The following is a 19,189-nucleotide window of genomic DNA, read 5'->3' on the forward strand; positions in this document are numbered from 1 at the left end:
CGTCAGCGGGTTTGGTTTCTTCCGTGGCCTCCCTCCTTGGCTTACAGATGACCTCCTTCCCTGTTTCTTCACGTGGTCACCCCTCAGTCTGTGTTGTCTGCGTCCTAATCTGCTTTTATAAGGACACCAGTCGTAGTGCATTAGGGCCCGCCCTCGCAGCCCCATTTTAACTTAATCACCTCTTTAAAGGCCCCCTCCCCAAACGCAGTCACATTCTCAGGGCCTGGGGGTTAGGGCTTCAGTCTGTAAATTTGGGGGGAACACAATTCAGCCCCTAACAAGGACCCCGCAGGTCTTAGCGGAGCACACTCACTTCCTTCTCTCAGACTTTCCAATCGGATAGGTCTTTCTTCCCAGGAGAGGGGCCAGAGAACTGAGGAGTGTGGCTCAGTGGAATGTCCTCCCCACGGGAACACGGGAGAACGGATGGAGGCTCCATGGCTCACCCCACGTCCAGTCTGTCTGTGCTCACATTGGTTGTTATTGCTTTCTGAAATAAGGGCTATCTCACACTTATGCACGAATCAAACTTTCCAAAGCACTTTCACATCCATAACACAAAGCACAGAGAGAAAGATACAAGAGTTTTTGAAAATCACCTAATCCTCTTCCCTGCTCATACAGATGAAAGAATCCAGGCCTTGAAGTTTAAGAGACCAGCCAAGGGACACCCAACTGGCTAGTGGTCACCTGTCTTCCAGCACTACCACATGTACAAGTTCATTTGACTTAAGGTCCCCAACACAAAACTTTCTTCCCTCTTTATATCTTCTCTGTAGCATCTATCCTAAAGATCAGCATGCTGTTTGAAAGGTAACTTAAGTAAAAGGGATTCTGAGAGTGGCTAACTTCTCTGAATGGACTCAAGTCACTTGACCTCAGAAGTGTATTTGTTTATATTTGCATAAGGTCTGATCCACAGTAAGTATTCAATTCATGTTAGCTGCATGCATGCATGAATGCGTGAATGAACGAATGATTGAAGAGCCACAAGACTGGAGGCAGGAAATGTCATATTTTCAGAAGTGGATGAAGGAGGATTCTTCAAACAATGGAGCTGTGAACTTGGCATTGATCCCAGGCCAGTGCCAGGCCTTGTACTCTGGTACTTCTCCCCTTTCTCTGGGCATCTTTTGAGGTCATCTTGGGATCTTTCCTCTCCTCCATCCATCTGTATATCAAATTTGTTTCCAAGTTCTTTCCTATCTCCTTCTTTTCCATCTCCGTTGCCACAATCCTGGCCTAGGCCCTTATCACTCCATGTTGGTCCGGACTCAGGTGTCTAGGGCAGGGCTGAGCGCTGAGGCCTGGGAGGCCACTAGGAAGCTATCTCGGCAGATCAGGCTGTGGTGAACACTTGCCCTGTGTTCCCTCGACCTCCACAGCCTGTGTCTTCCTCCTTATCGGCTCTCCTCAGATGGACCCTCTCTCTGCCTTCTCCTTTCAACGGGCTCCCAGCTCCTAATTCAGCCCGTCACAATCCCCACCCTTTCAGGCTATCTCTACCACCCTACCCAAGCCTCCCCCTCCCCCACCCTCTACTTCAAGTTTCAATTAACTGGCTGCCCATAGAAAGACGCTTGCAAATTCGTTCTCCCTGAAATAGAAGTGACCCATAACGAGACTTAATGAGATCATCCCCCAAGGAATTTAATAAAGGACAATCGCTCCAGCCAGTAGAATGAGAGTGTCAGCTGTATCTGAGAGAGCATGTGGGGCAGGAAGGCAGCAATTTGACGCTCCACCTCTGGGACACATTGGTGGTCTGGGACCCCTGCCACAGGCAGAGGAGTGCAGAAAGCAGGGAGAGAGGGCAGGTCGGCCTCGCGGGAGAACAGAGAAGCACAACCTCACTCTGCAGAATTCACCAGGAGCTCACAGGAAACCCGATGCCATTCTGACTCAGCTTTCCGTGAATTCCCTAGGTCAGTTCCCATGGTCACCAGCTTTAGGTGTCTCGAGATAAAGATTGCTGAGGGTGGACACTGTGCCCCCTCCTAAACTAGCAGACATGGGGCTGGGTGCCCAGCATGGTGGAACTTCCCTTACAGTCTCCCTTACAGAGCAGGGAAAAATGGATGCTTGTTTTTCCTGCTTTTGCAAGCTGATCGTCTCTGCAGCCAGGAGCCGTGCCAGCTGCGGTCAGCATCCAGCCTGGCAGATGGGTCATTGGGAACTCAGGCTGAGTCCTCAGCTATCTGCACTTTTCTTGGCCTGCAGACCATCTGCCTCAACAGCAAACCTTCTTGGCACTCACAGCTCCCAGCCTTGGATTTGCTCGCTCCCTGTGAGACCAGTCTGCCTTCTCCCAACACCAAAACAACCAGCATCTGCCTCATCCAGGGACTCTCCAAAAGGTAGAGCTGAAAAGACTCCTATGTGCAACCTAGTCCAACCTTCTCCCCAATTTACAGATGGGCAACTGGAGCCCAGGGAGGGTAAGGGGTGTCTGTAATGCACTAGTTCTCTATATTACATAACCAGTGATCCCAGTCTAGTGCATTAGTGCACACTCACTAGCTCGGTATCCACGGGTCAGGAGTCTGAGCTTAGCTTGGCTGGGGCCCCTTCTCCAGGGTTTCACCTGGTCAAGGCATCAGCTGGGGCTGCTGTCTAATCGGTACAAGTGGGGAAAGATCTCTCCTCCAGCTATTCCTCATCTATTGGCTGACTTCATCTTCTCACAGTTGCAGGGCTGAGGTCCCCGTTTTCTTTTCTTCTTTATAATTAAAATTTAAAAAATGTCTATTGATTTTAGAGAGAGGAAGGGAGAGATAGAGTGAGAGAGAAATATCGATGTGACAGAGAAACATTGATTGGTTGCCTCCCAGGAGCACCCCAACCAGGGATCAATCCCGAACACAGGTACGTGGCCTGACTGGGAACCAAAGCCCCAGCCTCTTGGTGTACAGGACAACGCTCCCACCAACCGGGCCACACCTGCCAGAACTGAAGTCCCTATCTTCTTGCCAGTCAGCTGGATGCCCTTGGCGACTGAAGTCTAGCCACAGTTCCTTGTCAAATAGCTCTCTCCACAGGCCTTGTCACAGCCTGGCAACTTATTTAAAGCCAACAACTGGGAGTCTCTGGCCTCGGAGAGGGCCCATTCCCCCCTTTAAAAGTGTTTCCCTGGTTGACAAAAGACCCACGAGGGATAATCCCCCCTCTGAGTAAATCAACTGACTCGAGATCTTCCATCTTCAGAATCTCTTCATCTTTGTTATATTCTATTAAAAGCAAGTCACAGGTCCCAACCGCACCCCGAGGGAGGGGATTATTCTGGGAATGAATAATGCATATGAATCCTGGGCCTGCCCTAGGGTCCGTCTGCCACATCTAATGTCACATGGCTAGATAGTAGCAGAGGTACCATCCCAGATTCCTATAGAAATAGGTCCCAGGGGCCAGGTATGTTTCAGGATTCAGAATATTCCTGAGTTTAGAAGTCGGTCGGGTGCTTCCACCACAGACTCAGCACCCACCGTGGGGTCTGGACGGCACTCTGTAACCAGTGAAGCATGTGAGCGCTCACGCCGAGTGTTTAGCTGCACGGTGGTTCGGGTGAGGCTTTGCCACCGAATAAATTCAGTCAGATTAGGTTTTGCCAAATACAGGATGAAAGACCTATATGCCTTTTCAGAGCTCCGGGGGCTTCGGAAATTCCAGGAAGGGATTGTGGACATACTACTACAGTTTGCTGAGTTCTTGCCCTCTGCCAGGCTTGGGCTAAGTCATGTACATTCTCACACTTTGGGGGAAGAAGAATGTTTTTGAGATATTAACTGTTTTCCTCCCCTTTCCTTCTTCTCATTCAAGCGGGCTCTGCATTCTCCGATGTGGGGTGGGGAGAGGCTGTGGACTGGAAGAGCCTGTGAATCTTGTTTAAGTGTTCCCGAAGCTGCTCAGGCCCCAGGCAGATACTACGGGAGGGGATGCAGAGCTTTGACAAACATTCTGAACCAGCAACCCTCCTCCCTCCACAAAACCCCCAATAAAATACTGTACATAAATCCCTCACCCTAGGCTTAGGGAGAGGAGCCAGATGGGCTGGGGCTCCTGGGAGCACACCTACGCTGGCAGGACCCTATGGGACAGGGCTGCCCGCTGCATCCAGAGAAGCTGGAGTCTTGGGTGGCCTCCTAGTGGGAAGGGGCAGCTTGACTGGACACTGGCGTGGGGCTGCTTTCTCAGAATGTTGTGCAAGCGAGGCCTCTCTCTGTAGCCAGAGCAAGCCTGTCTGCAGCCCGGTACGGAGCTGGCTGTTGAACGCAGGAGCTAGAACACGGCAAGGCCGAATGACTCTTCAGTGAGGACTCTGAAAGGTGGTGGGAACGACTCCCTCTCCGGGTTCCTGGGCAGCTAACTTCCTCTGAAGTGTTTGGTTTGGGACACCCTCTGATCTGTTTCATTATGGCCTGGTCAAATTTCATTACATAATCCACCGGTCAAGAGCCCGGAGCCTGGTGATGAATTGGTGCAATCAGCAGGTCTGAAGCTGGAGTGTTTGGCTGGGCTGCGGGCCCTGCTGGAGTAAATCCCGTCACGTGCTCTGAGTCTAGCTCCAGAACCCCAGGTATAGCCTTTTAAAAAATGGGTTTGTCCTTTTTCCTCTCCTATGAGAGTATTTTTAAAATAAGACTGCCCTCTGGTGGCTAAAATGATATACGTAAATGACCCATCCCTTCAAATAGATCCAGACAAGGGACTTGGAGTCACAGGGATAAATTGCTGGATCCGGTTACTGAGTTTGTTTGGAATTAGGTGAGAGAGTGGGAGATAATACATGTTTTCGTGTTTGTTGGCCCAAAAACTAGACTTTAGGTAGTTAATTGGGTCTGGATAACTCTGGCTATAAATTTCATGAGGACTGGAAACGACCTCGTTTTTGGCCCAGTGTTTTTTTATCCTAAAACCTAGCAGAGTGTCTTGGAACACGGAAGTGCTCAGAAATGCGTATTGAATGAATGCATGCATTGCAGGCATGCCTCACAGGCAGCAACACCCTATCACTTATTTGTTTCTTATTTTGCTCTATCTTCATAGGTGCTTTGTTAGGTGTTGAAAAGGCATTGGAAAAATTCACCATCTATTATTTATTATTTTTAAAAAACTTAATAAAATCAGAACAGAGTGACTTATTTGCCATGACAAATAGGTAAATCTGAAACCAGGCTTACAGGTAAAGCCCTGCTCTGATCTGTGTGGCTCAGTTGGTTGGGCGTCATCCTGCAAAGCAAAAGGTCGAAGGTTCAATTCCCAGTCAGGGCACATGCCTGGGTTGTAGGTCAGCCCTCATCGGGGCATGTACAAGAGGCGACAGATCCATGTGTCTCTCCCTTTCTTTCTTCCTCCCTTCCCTTCTATCAAAAAGTAAATAATGTTTTTTTAAAAGGTAAACCCCTGCTAGCAGAAGAATTTTCACTCAACTCAGGAACACAATAGGCTATTCTTTTGGGCAGACTGCAGATTCCAAAGGTGGCCACAATATCTCCCACCCCACATGCTCTCCTGAGAGTGTGGTCCTGACAATCCACCCACTGGGTTAGGAGTCTCTGTCCCTTTCCCTCGACTCTGTGGGTGGACTTCTGTGACGGCTTCAACTGATTGAGACCACTTGGAGAGGTCATGTGTAAGTGTTTTAGCCAGAGGCCAATAGCCTAATTGAGGCTGTAGCCAACAGCCAATAAAAACTCTCTGATGTGTGATTGATGATATCTCTCAATGATATCATTAATAGCTGATACCCCTCAGCTATTGAATCATCTCCAGCCCTTAAATTTCCCCAACTCGCAGCACCGGATAGTAAGAAGCAAAGATAAGCCATGTCCCCTGTGCCCTATCCTCACCCACAGAACCTGTGATTGTTTTGTGTCAGTTGGGGATTATTTGTTACACAACAATAGTGACTAAAACATTTACTGTTACTGCCATGACCACATTGGTGTCACCATGACATGATAGTACCTTCTGAGGGGGGAAAAATTAGAAGAACAAAAATTGATAAGGGGGAAGTAAATTTATCATTATTTGCAACTGAAATAATTACATATCTGGAAAAGCCAAGCCAGGAGAATGAATGGAAAAAGTATTAGAACAATAAGAGAACTTAATTAGCAGCTGAGTTCAAAACATAATTTCTTTCCAGTTTGTAGCTGCATTAATGACCAATCAAAGTTGGGACTCCCATTGTCAAGGTCTCTGTAACATCAGCTGCTCACACCTGGGATTCTCATTTAGAGAAACCAGCAGTCTTGAGAACACACAGTGGTGGCCAGACTAGCAAATAAAAATACAAGATGCCCCATTAAATTTGAATTTCAGATAAACAACAAAGAAAGGTTTATTATAACTATGTCCCGTAAGTCCCATTTGTTACAAGGGAGTCAGTTAGCTCAGCCCACATTCCAGGCGAGGGGTTTAGACAAAGAAGGGGGTTCCAGAAGGCAGGGGTCACTGGAGGTCATCTTTGAGGCCCCCAGCCATACCTCTCTTCACCACTCTTCCTGAGAAATCCATTTTATTCCAAATAGATTCTGTTGCTCAGAAAGCCAGACTGGACACCACCTTTCAGAAGTTTCTCCTGTGAGCAATGATTTTATTAGAGGAACTAAAGGTGTGGAGGTCTTCCCACCAGGTTTTCATCTGCCTAGTGCTGCCTCGGATGGATGTGTTGCTGCCTGTTTCCCGTGTGAACAATGAAAGGGCAGATGAAAAATGAATCACAGGGTTTGTACGTATGTGTCCACAGTGTTGCTGAGATCTGTAAGTCAGTCATAAATCTACATCTGATGGATAGCGCGGTCGTGGGCATTTGCTTCCTGTAAAAGAATGTGAACTGAAGCCGTCAACTTCAGACAAGGGAGGGTGGTATGGAAAAATCTGTGTGAAAGTATTAATGCAGGTCTGCGTCATGCAGCAGTCCTTTTGCTGATAACAACTAGAGCGGCTAGAAAAAATGAAAAAAGAAAATTCTGTCTGTAGGCACCAGAGAGCTGCCCAGGCAGCCAGAATTCAGGGAGCCAAGATTCCAGAGAGAAGAGAACTTTAGGAGCTGACAGTGTCTTCCTCCTATGAGGAATGTGCTGAATCGTAAATGCCGTAGGATGGAGAAGCCGAAAAGCTGAGTGCAAATTGGTGGCCAAGCTGTAGGACTCCAAGCAAAGCTTTTAGTGGTCTCAGTGGGCTGGGAAGAAAAAAATCTGGAGTTTTGGAAAACCAAAGCAGTCAGAAATTGAGATGCCGAGATCCCAGAAAGACAGGAAGCTCGGAAAAGTGAACTCTGCAGTCTGAACTGCTGTCTCTCCCTGAGGTCAAGAGGTGGAGGACCGAGCCCGAAATCAGCAGTCTCATAGTGCTAGAAGTTCAAGGGCCACTGTAGTGGAGGGGTCGTGTGAAGGAAGCTCGCAGCACCACACCTAGGAGTAAGCGCAGATGGGAAATGAAACTGGCCTTAGGCTAAAACCCAGCCTTACTTCAACTCAGCCCCTGCTCCTATTCCAACTGCCTGCCAGAAGTTAATGAGAGACATCTGTATGGAGGAAGATGATGTCATAGAGTGCAGGGGTCTTCAAAGTTGAACCCGCACCTGAATCACCTGGAAGGCTTGTTAAAACACAGAGTGCTGAGACCTGTCCCAGAGTTTCTGATTCAACAGCTGCGGGTTAGGACCGAGATTTCTCATTTTTAACAAGTTCCCGGGGGATGCTGATGCCCTGTGTTCGGAGCCACTAATCTGGAAGCTCTCCAGTTTTTCATACTCAGTGTCTGATATCCAGTAAAAAAATTACCATACCAGGAGACAAAACCAAGCCAAAAAGAAAAAAAAAAGAATAGCAGCAGACCCACTGGAGATGAAGATACTTGAGTTGTCAGATATGGGCTTTGAAATAAGTAATTAATGTGTTCAGAAAAAGAAAAGATGGAGAATTTCATCAGAGAGTTGGAAGCAATAATACATGTTTAAAAGAACAAAATGGTGCCCTGGCTGGTGTGGCTCAGTGGACTGAGTGTCAGCCTGCAAACCAAAGGGTCACTAGTTCGATTTTCAGTCGGGGCACATGCCTGGGTTGCTGGCCGGGTTTCTGGTGAAGGGGTGCGAGAGGCAACCACACATTGATGTTTCTCTCCCTTTCTTTCTCCTCCCTTCCCCTCTCTCTAAAAATAAATATTTTAAAAAGAACAAAATGGAAATCACAAAATGAAAAATACTGAACTGAAGAACTGAAGTTAAGATGTTCTGTCAACATATGAACCAGAAACATTAGTGATCTGGAATATAGCTCAGTAAAAATATCCAGACTGAGCCCTGGCTGGTGTAGCTCAGTGGATTGAGTGCGGGCTGTGAACCAAAGTGTCACAGGTTCGATTCCCAGCCAGGGCACATGCCAGGGTTGCAAGCCACGGCCCCCAGCAATTGCACATTCATGTTTCTCTCTCTCTGTCTCTCTCTTTCTCTCTCCCTCCCTCCCTCCTCTCTCTAAAAATAAATAAATAAATCTTAAAAAAGATCCAGACTGAAAGGGAGAAAAAAATGAAGGAGGAAAAGGATGGAAAATACAGAAAAAACAGGAGATACACCGGATACAGGGAGAAAGTCTGACATCCAGGTGACTGGGAGCACCAGAGAGGGAGGAGAGAATGAAGCAGAAACAATACTTGAAGATGGAAAATACCAACCCATTAACACAAGAAGTTTTGTGAACTTAACTAAGAGAAATTCTAAAAAAAAAATACCTAAAACTTTATAGGATTACTGAAAACTGAAGATTAAAGAGAAAATCTCAAAGACAGCCATGAAAAAAATACGCATTACTTTCAAATGAACGGGTGTTAAGAGGGAGGGGCGACTCTCAGCAGAAATGATGGGCGGGGGCCAGACTGAGGGTTGCCCTGTGACCCTGCTTCCCAGGACTTAGGCCCGTGTGTGGTCCACCCTTGAGTGTGCGGCAGGGCCTGCGGTTTGCTGCTGACCAAAAGAGTAAGGCCAAGGCGACGACACACGATTACGTGTCTGTGAGCATGTGAATTATAAGATTACATCAGTGTGTTACATAAGATGGTGCCCATCTTACTGAAGTCTCACCCTCCTTGCTGGCTTTGAGAAGTGGCAGTGCTGGGGACTCTCAGCTGGCAAGGGGCTGTGGGTGGCTGCCAGGAGCTGAGGGCAGCCTCAGCTGTCAGCTCAGAGGAAACTGAGGCCTTGCATCCTACAGTCTCAGGGAATTGAATTCAGTCAAGAAACTGAATGAATGTGGAAGAAGATCCTTTACTTGTCAAGCCCCAGATGAGAACCCAGCCCTGACCAACATCTTAATTGCAGCCTGGTCCAGCTAAGCTGTATCCAGGCGCCTGACTCACAGAAACCGTGAGATAATAAACATGTTCTGTTCTAAGATGCTGTTTGTGGTAATATTGGTACACACTGACAGAAAACCAACACACAGTAGAAGTAAAATATCTGAATTATGTATTTAAAGTGCTAAAGCAAAATATTTGCTAATATAGCTATAAACTCAGTGAAAGTAGCATTTCAAATGAAGGTGAAAAGCATTAACCAAAAAGGAATAGATGGATAAATTGGATATTAACATTAATTCTGTTCTCAAAAGATGCTCTTGAAAGAGTAAAACAGCAAGCTGCAGAATGACAGGCAGTATTTGCAATACTTACAGCTAATAAAGACCTTATATCTGGAATATGCGAAGAACTCTTAAAAATCAATTTTTTTAAAGAAAGCAAATAGACTAATAGAAAAAGGGGCAAAAGGCTAAACAGGTAATTCACAAGACAAGGAACCCAATAGTCAACGAGCATGCGAACAGGTCCTCAGCCTCTTTAGTCATCGGAAACTGCAAATTGAAACTACAATGAGATATTATTAACAGCTACAAGATGGTTTAAAACATTTTTAATGACAATATCAAGGATTTATGAAGATGTGGAGAAACTGAAATGCTTATACACAGCTGATAAGAGTATAAGTTAATACAATCATTTTAGGAAACGTTTTGACGGTATCTTCTAAGTTTGAATGTACCAGGTATATACATCACGTAAATGCACACATATTATACACCAGAAGACATGAGAACATACATAGCAACCTTATTCATAAGAACCCCAAATGGAAGCAACACAGATGTTCATCAGTAGTAGAATAGATTAATAAAACAATGAAGCATTCTAAAGTAGGGCACGATTGACATTTTGGAATAGCTAATTCTTTCGTGAGGGGCTGATGCAAGCCCTGGTTGGTGTGGCTCAGTGGATTGAGTGCCAGCCTGCAAACTAAAGCATTCTAGGTTCAATTCCCAGTCAGAGCACATGCCTGGGTTGTGGGCCGGTGCGGGGCATGCAAGAGGCAACCACACACTGATGTTTCTCTCCCTCTCTTTCTCCATTTCTCTAAAAAATAAATAAATAAAATCTTTTAAAAAATAAAGAAAGAAGCTACATTATTTAAGAAAAAAAAAGAAAGATCAAGAACCCATATAAATATGTGGTCTGTCCAGAAGGTATCCAGCCATGTGCTATGAAAAATAGAGACAATTATTGAAGAAGATACAAGATACAAGGAACATTATACACAGGACAATGACACCTCAGTCCCTGTCAAAGTGAGCATCTTGGGACCTCATATACTTCTCCCAATTGTCATCAGCTGCCCAGTCATGTTTTTCTGAATCTCACTGACAGTCTGAAATCTCTTCCCTTTGGAAGGTGATTTTAGTTTTGGGAAAAGCCAGAAGTCGAAGGGCACCAAATGTGGTCTGTAGGGGGGCTGAGTTACCTGGGTGATTTGACGTTTCACCAAAAATCTCTGCATAAGACGTGATGCATGAGTGGGTGCACTGTCGTGATAAAGCTGCCAATCACTAGTTGCCCACAGCTGTGGCCTTCTGAATCATCCCCATAGTTTCTGTGGAGGAATGTTCAAGGTTAACACAAAATTTGATGCAGATTTGTTGCTCTACTCGCTCAGTCATTTTGAATGTGAGGGCCACACAATACACATGCTCACTCAACGTGTCTACTGTTCCAACTGACTAGTACAGTGAAGTCATCATTGTTCACGCATGTGCATTCCAGTCCACTCTCCTTGGCTGCCAGGTCACATCGATGTTGCACAAACTGTTCTTATATTAACAATGGTTGGAATTTTTTCGAACAGACCTCATATACATACGGGAAAAACTGTAGCATGACTAGATACAATGTCTCACACGTATATGACAACTAATTTTCAAATGTCTATAGATACTTTTCGTGAATAAATTAAATTGATATAAAATGGTCTTAATTTCTGAATTCACATTAGCTTTTTATTACTGTGTATTTTCTTAATCATTGGGTACTAATTTCACAGTGTTAATGGAGTAGGAATATCTGATAATTTGTTATGTTTAAAAAGTATTTTGAACTACAGACCATCTAAAAGTCATGAAGTATAGCCCTGACAGGTGTGGCTCAATGGATTGAGCCCTGGCCTGCAAACCTAAGGGTCACCAGTTCTATTTCCATTTAGGGTACGTGCCTGGGTTGTGGGCCAGCTCCCAGCTGGGGGTGTGCGAGAGGCAACGGATCAGTGTTCCTCTCACACATCAATGTTTCTCTCCCTCCCTGCCCCCTCTCTAAAAATAGATAAACAAAATATTTTAAAAATAAATAAATGTCATGAAGTATACACATTGAAATACCACCCAGTCTTAAAAATAATATAAAAATGTGTGTCCATGCTGGATGTGCATAGATAAAAGTCTAGAAAGATTCACTTTCATGATAGTAGTTACTCTTGGCAAGTAGAACCAAGGCTGGGGTAGAAAAGAGGTTAGACTTTTTAATTTTATAAATTTTTGAATTGTTGCAATTGTCTACAATAAGCAGGTATTACTTTTCTGGTTTAAAGTAGTTTGAAGTTTGGGCTTTTTTTTAAGGATTTTGCTTTTGGAGGAGCTTGGGCATCATCCCCAGTGTAGATTTCCGAAGTCATCAAAGGCTGACGAAGGAGACTGAAACGGATGGGTTAGCCAAAAGCTTATGGTGTGGAGGGAAGATCCGTAGGCTAGGTACCTGGGTTCCGATCCTGACTCGGTCAGTCACTGGGTGTGACATCTAGGCTGCTATTTTACTCCTTTGGGTCTCAGTTTCCTTGTCTGTAAGACTCAGATTTGGAGTGGACAGTCCCTTCCAGTCTGATAGTCTGTACATTTATAAACTGCCCCTCTGGGAGTGAGGGGAAATTGTTATTTATCCTTGTGGCCCCACTACTTGTCACACAGTATTTAACACAGTATTTAATACTGTGTGACAAGTAGTCACACAAAGTGACTACAAAGTAAATAAGTGAATGGCTTTTCTGTCTGGCCACAGCCACCAGGTAAGCCAAGATGGGTGCTTATAGGTACAGCCAGGAGCTGCGGAGGAAGAAGCAGGCCGATGTCACGTGCTTCCTTCTCGGGCTGCACTGCAAGCATCACGGCCAGCTCTCTGTGCTGCTCAGGAGCCCCGCTGCCAACCGAGCAGATAGAGTGCACGGGCTGGGACACAAGGCCCAGCAGAGTTATGTCACACAGCAGATGCGTGGGTGCAGTGGCGGCCACAAACACCCTGCTCCCAAGGGTGCGACCTACAGCAAGCCCATCCACTGTGGCGTTAGCCAGCTGAAGTCTGCTTGGAGCCTTCGGTCGGTTGCTGAGGAGCGAGCTGGACGCCACTTGGGGCTCTGAGAGTCCTGAATGCTTACTGGCTTGGTGAAGCTTCCACAAACGCTCTGAGGTTATCCAATTTGATCCATTCCACAGAGGCTGCCAGAAGGAATCCTGACACCCAGCGGATCACCAACCCGGTCCACAGGCACAGGGAGAGGGGAGGGCTGACATCTGCAGGCAGCGAGAGCCCTGGCCCTGGGAAGGGCTGCAAGTTCCACCACGCCATCGGTGGTTCTCACGGTGCAGCTTGGAAGAGACGCCGCCAGACTGTCCAGCTCCACCATTACTGCTACTAAATAAGTACTGTTTGTAAAATTCTCACCTAGTAAACAATTTAGGACAGTCAAAGAAAAAAGTGGATGAATGATAATGGACATAGGGCAACTATTATTTCCACTCGACAGCTGAGAATTTAGATGTTATCTTTAAGGTCGCCCTGCTAGGCTGCATAAGGGCTAGGTTTCATGCTTGGGGTCTGAACGTGCTTTAGAAACTCTGGATCCTGAAAAGGCAGAGGGAAATTCTCTCTCTCAGTGCAGCGGAGGCAGCCTGTCAGCCCATACATGCTGCTGCAGGATTCAAAGAAAACTAAATGTGAGAGCTGGGCACTGGAAGGTGAGCCTAAAAATACACGGCTGCACAATGTGAGAGGAAGCCGCCCTAAGATCGGAAGTGGTCCACGAATCATGGCACTAAATAAGGCTGGCAGAGTGGCCTCTTTGGGTGGTGTCTCACCAAAGCCAGGACATCAGCAGCGCAGGCACAGGGGGAGAGCCAGACTACGGGGAGCCATCTGTTGCGTGCTCTGCTGAAAATTCACAAGAAGTTCCCCTGGCAGCCAAACAGGCTCCAAGGACATCCACACACCATCCTGTCTGCTCAGAACAGCCTGAGACACATTTTGGTGAGGAACTTCTTTCCATTCATGCTGCACTTCTTACCCAACACCCAGCTTCGCACGCTTCCCAAGGAGCAGAAGCTGTAATAGCTAATCCCATTCAGCTGGTCACGAGTTCTTCTTCGTTTAGTGTACAGACAAAAGCAAAGCTATAGATGGTACTGCCCCTCCCACAGGACGGAGCGTTGGGGCAAGGGACAGTGGCCCTTCACAGCTTGGACCTCAATACATCATGGTCCATAGGTTTGTGCCACCTTGGCTCAGACAGCTGCATGTGGGGGGGAAAATTTCATAGATTTACAAATGAGGGTCTGATGAAGCAGCAAAAGCAAAATGGTCAAGACCAGGTTTCAAAAATTGTTTTCAGACAGACACCACCACCCACAACGCCGTGATCCTGCACTGGAAAAGCACTTGTGAGGAAGCACATTGAGACAATGGGTGGCATTTAAGTATGCACTACATATTAGACAATATTTCATCAACATTAGATTTCTGGAACTCGGTTATTTTATTGAGATTACTTAAGAATGTCTCTGTTCGTAGAAGAGAAATGCAGAAGTATTAGGGGGAAAGCAGTGGTTCTCTGTGGACAGACATGCAGCGTAGGGGCCAGAAGGAGACGAAAAACGCCCCTCCGCTCTGGTCCAGGTGGATTTATTCGATGCTTCCAGGACACATACAGGCCAGAGACCTACACGTAGAATAGCATAGAAGTAGAATAGCATAGAAGTGGGCTGCTTTGGGTGTTTGCTTGACCACACCGCACACGCTTCCTGGCGCACATAGGTGAACAGAGAGGCCTGTCTGAGCCGTCTCCATGGGCTGTCCCAAGTCTCTGCCCTCTGGACCCCAGGTTCCTGGCTCCCTAGACCAGCCCGGTTTATTTTTAACCCCAAAGTTTCTTGGAACAAACCATCAAAGGGTTTACTTTAGATTCTGGAGACTAGAGAATATTAGTAACAATGCTATATCTATACATTTAAAAATTTAGATGACATTGTGCAAGTTTCCTTTTTTTTTTTTTTTATAAAGAACCAACTTTGGCTTTGCTGATCCTCTCCATTGTGTTTATTTTGTTTCATTAATTTTTGCCGTTATCTTCGTTATTTCTTTCTGTTTGATTCTTTGGCTTTATTTTTCTCTTTCTAACTTCCTGGGCTAGATGGCTCACTTCACTAACTTTATCTGTTTGTTACTCTGCATTCCTTTTCTTCAGCAGGGTTGGGATGTGATTCACACGCTATACGATTCACCCAGCTGAAGCATATAACTCAGTGGCTTTCAGTGCGTTCACAGACAGGTGACACCTTACCTCTAAAGGACTCTGTACCCTTTACCTGTACCCACATTCCTCATCCTTCTAGCCCTACACAACCATCAATTCGCTTTATCTCTAAGCATTTCTGGACATTTCATATGAATGACATTCTATGGCACATGATCTTTTGTGTCTGGCTTCTTCCCTTTAGCATAATGATTTCAAAATTCACCCATGTTGAAGCACGAATGGGTACTGCACTCCTTTTTGTGGCTGAATAACATTCCGTGGTGTGGATATGCCACATCTTGTTTATCCACTCGTCAGCTGACGGACACTTGGGTGGTTGTGAATAATGAATGCTGCTGCAAACTTTCCTGTATGTTTTGTATGGACACATTTTCAGTCCTCTTGGGTATACACGTGTACATAGCAGTTAAATTGCTGGGTTATATGGCATCTCCATGTTTAATCAGTTGAGATCCTGCCAAACTGTTTTCCAAATCGGCTGTACTATTTACAGCCCTCATTAGTGTCTGAGGATTCCGATTCGTTTATGTCATCATCAACACTTACTATCTTTTATACTAGTTTTCTTACTGGGTGTGAGATAGTATCTCATTGTGGTTTTGACTTTTATTTCCCTAACTAATAATGTCAAGCATCTTTTCCTGTGCTTATTGGGCATCCATGTATCTTCACTGGGAAAATGTCTATTCAAACCCCTTACCCAGTTTTTAAAATCTTTATTGTATATTTTCCATCACCATTTAGTCCCCTTATACCCCTTTCCCCCCCAGCAATCACCACACTGTTGTCCATGCCCATGAGTCTTTTTCCTTTCTGCTCAATCCCTCCACCCCTTAACCTCCTCACCCTGCTTAGCTGTCATCCTGCTCTCCATACGAGTCTGTCCCTGTTTTCCTTGTTAGTTCAGTCTGTTCATTAGATTCCACATAGGAGTGAGATCCTATGGAACTTATCTCTCTCTGACTGGCTTAGTTCACTCAGCATAATGTTCTCTGGGGCCATCCATACTGCTGTAGTACTCTACCCATTTTTAAATGGGGTTATTTGCCTTTTATAATTCAGTTGTAAGTTTTTGTAGATCTGGATACAAGACCTTTATCAGGTATATGATTTGCAAATATGCGCCCTCACCATGTGAATTGTCTACTCACTTCCTTATGGGGTCCTTTAAAACACTGAAGTTTTTCATTTTCACGAAGTCCAATTTATCTATTTTTTCCTTTTACTGCCTGTGCTTTTGGCATCATATTGTAAAATTCTGGGCCAAATCTAAGATTATGCAGATTTCTTTTTCTTTTCTTCTAATGGCTTTGTGGTTTTAGTTCTTATACTGGGGGCTTTAATTCATTGAGTTAGTTTTTATACCCAGTGTGAGGTAAAGCGCCAACCTGACTCCTTTGCATGGGAGACCTGCTTGTCCCAGAGCCATTTGTTAGTCTATCCTTTCTGCTTTGGATGGTCTTGGCATTCTTATCGTGAAATGAGCATATTTACCCCTGGTAATACTCCTGCTCTGACATCTATTTTGATGTTACTGTAAATTTTTATTATGTTTACATTGTGTACTTTTTCCATGGTCTTACTTTTAACTTGTGTTTTATATTTAAAGTGGGTTGCTTGTAGACAGCATTTGTCTTGATTTTTAAATTTAAGCTGACAGTCTGCCTTTTAGTGTTTAAACCATTTACATTTAATGTGATTATTGATAAGGTTTTGTATAAATCTATCATCTTGTTTTCCACTTGTCTCACTTCTCCTTAGGTCCCCTTCCCCCTCCTTTCTTGCCTTCTCTTGGACTGAGCATTTTTTGTACTTCCACTTTATCCCCACAATTGGCTCGTTAGCTATGCCTCTTTTACTTTGGTCGCTACTGTTGTAGGGCAGGAGTCAGTGAGGTGCTGCCTATGAGCCAATCCGACTTGCCCCCTGTTTTTGTAAACAGTTTATTGGAACACGGCCACATTCCCTGGCACCACTACTATTGCAAATATCCTCCTGAAGACCCTACTCAGTGCTCCCTGTACTGGGAAGTGGTTCCGCTCTGGCTCCCAGGAACATGGAATAGCACAGCCCTTCGCATGTTGCGGATTTTCAGCAGTTCTTCCACCGGCTTTGGGCGGTCTCCTCATGTGTGTATGCAAATCAGTAGTTCAACCAGACTTGAGAAAACACCTCTGCCAATCTCCAGAGCACATCAGGGCTGTTTCTCAAATTTTACTTTGGTTCTCTCAAGTTCTCATCTTCCTCCTCGACTGGATGAGACCGCCCGGGTTCTCCCTCCCTGAGCTACGGACTAGAAACTCCCTGCGTGCAGCCAGCTTGGGCGGCGACAGGGCTCACTTAGATAATCAGTAAAACGGTCAGATTCAGGAAGCCTAACATTGACACAATATTATCTATTATACAGTCCATACTCATTGTTTCTTTTTATTCTCTTATGAATTTCCTGTGCTTGTTATTCAATGTCTAAAGAATGTAGTTACTGATTTTTTGTTTGCTTTTGTTTAAAGCAAGACAATCTCATCACTGACTCCATCATGGCCAAAAGCAAAAATCCAGAGGTCTGATATACAGAATTGTTTCATTATTGTTCAGTTCTAAAAATTTTTTCTTTTCTTTTTTAAGATTTTATTTATTTATTTAGAGAGAGGGGAGGGGAGGGAGAAAGAGAGGGAGAGAAACATCAGTGTGTGGTTGTCTCCCACATGACCCGCACTGGGGATCTGGCCCACAACCCAGGCATGTGCCCTGACTGGGAATCGAACCGGCGACCCCCCAGTTCATAGCCTGAGCCCAGTCCACTGAGCTACACTAGCCAGGTTCTAAATATTTTCTAATTTATAATTTCTTTGATTCATAGGTTATTTAGAATGTACTTCTTAAATTCCAAACACATAATTTTTCAGTCATTTATTTTTGTCTGAATGCACAATGGTGAGAGAACATGCTCTGTATTCCAGTCCTTCTGTGACGGTTGAGAGTTCTGTCACTGCCCACTGTTGGGACAGTTTTTGTAAATGTTCTGAATGCACTTGAAAAGAACATGCATCCTGTGGCAGTTTGTATAGGATTCTTTTTTTTTTCTTCATTAAATCCTCACCTGAAGACATGTTTATTAATTTTAGAGAGAGGGAAAGAGAACAAGAAAAACAAAAACATTGATGCGAGAAAAACATTGAATGGTTGCCCCCTGTACGTACTCCAATTGGGGATTAAATCCACTTTCCAGTGTGTGGGTTGATGCTCCAACCAACTGAGCCACCCGGCCAGGGCAGTATAGGATTTTTTACAAGTCCATCAGATCAGGTTTGTTGTGTTGTCTAAATATTCTGTAAACTTGTGTTTTTTTTCTGCCTATTTTATCAATTACTGAGAGAAGTATGTATTCTGTCTACCATGACTATGGATCCACTATCCATACTTTAAATATATTTCTCTTATGTACAGCATGTACTTGGAAGTTTTCTAGAAACATTGTTTCAATCTTTGCTTTTTAACTAAAACACCATCTCACTTACATTTAATGTAACTACTGTTTTATAAAATTATGCTGGTCCTAGTTTTCTTTATGATTCTTTTTTTGTATGTTTACTTTTTTCTTTGAACATTAATTTCAAAAGCTACTTTTATTAATTAGCTGCTACTGATAACAACCAGCCCAAAACTTAAAATAAGCTTGAAAGAACAACTGTTTTATTAGTTTTCACAATTCCACAGGTTGACTCTGTGGGCTTCTGGCCTGGGTTTGATTTACCTCTGAATCTGCTGATGACTCACTGGGGGCTGGGGGGCTGGTCTGAGAAGGCCTCGCATCCCATAGGCAGCCTGCTTGTTCTGAGGGTGGGGGAGGGGCTCGGCTGGAGTTACTGCTCAGCAGTTTTTTATCCTCCTATAGATTTGCCTGTGGCCTGAGAATTCTAGAGCAGCAACAGAGGGTAAATTCTAATGCGTCAGCAGGTTTTAATTCTCTGCTGGTGTCACATTTGCTACTTTCTCATCGACCAAAACAAATCACAGGGCCAAGTCAGACGCAAGAGATGGAGACAGAGACTGCACCTCTCCACCGGAGAAGTGGTTGAGACGAGATGCTAAGGCTGAGTGCAGAGGGATTGTCATGGTCATTACCGTAATCAGTCTGCCAGGCTGCCTTGCCAAAAGGCCTGCAATTAAGTCAAAAGTGACAAAGTTGGAAAATATTTGTAAGTGAAATCACAAAAACAGCAGTTCAGTGAATATATGAGGAGCTCCTGTAAATTAAGACAAAGACCAAACCTCAATACGTAAATGTAAAGA

At 44.9% G+C, this 19,189-nt stretch overlaps 1 protein-coding gene across 1 annotated transcript; it reads left to right on the forward strand.

The window, feature by feature from the left end:
• Window positions 1-12,386: 12,386 nt before the first annotated feature.
• Window positions 12,387-13,003, forward strand: LOC114505971 (60S ribosomal protein L15-like). Its single transcript, XM_028523544.1, is given in 2 exon segments — window positions 12,387-12,711; window positions 12,714-13,003. Coding segments are annotated over 2 exon segments (615 nt in total).
• The last annotated feature ends 6,186 nt before the right edge of the window (window positions 13,004-19,189 follow it).

This window comes from Phyllostomus discolor, chromosome 9, assembly GCF_004126475.2.
Source record: "Phyllostomus discolor isolate MPI-MPIP mPhyDis1 chromosome 9, mPhyDis1.pri.v3, whole genome shotgun sequence".
Taxonomy (NCBI): Eukaryota; Metazoa; Chordata; class Mammalia; order Chiroptera; family Phyllostomidae; genus Phyllostomus; species Phyllostomus discolor.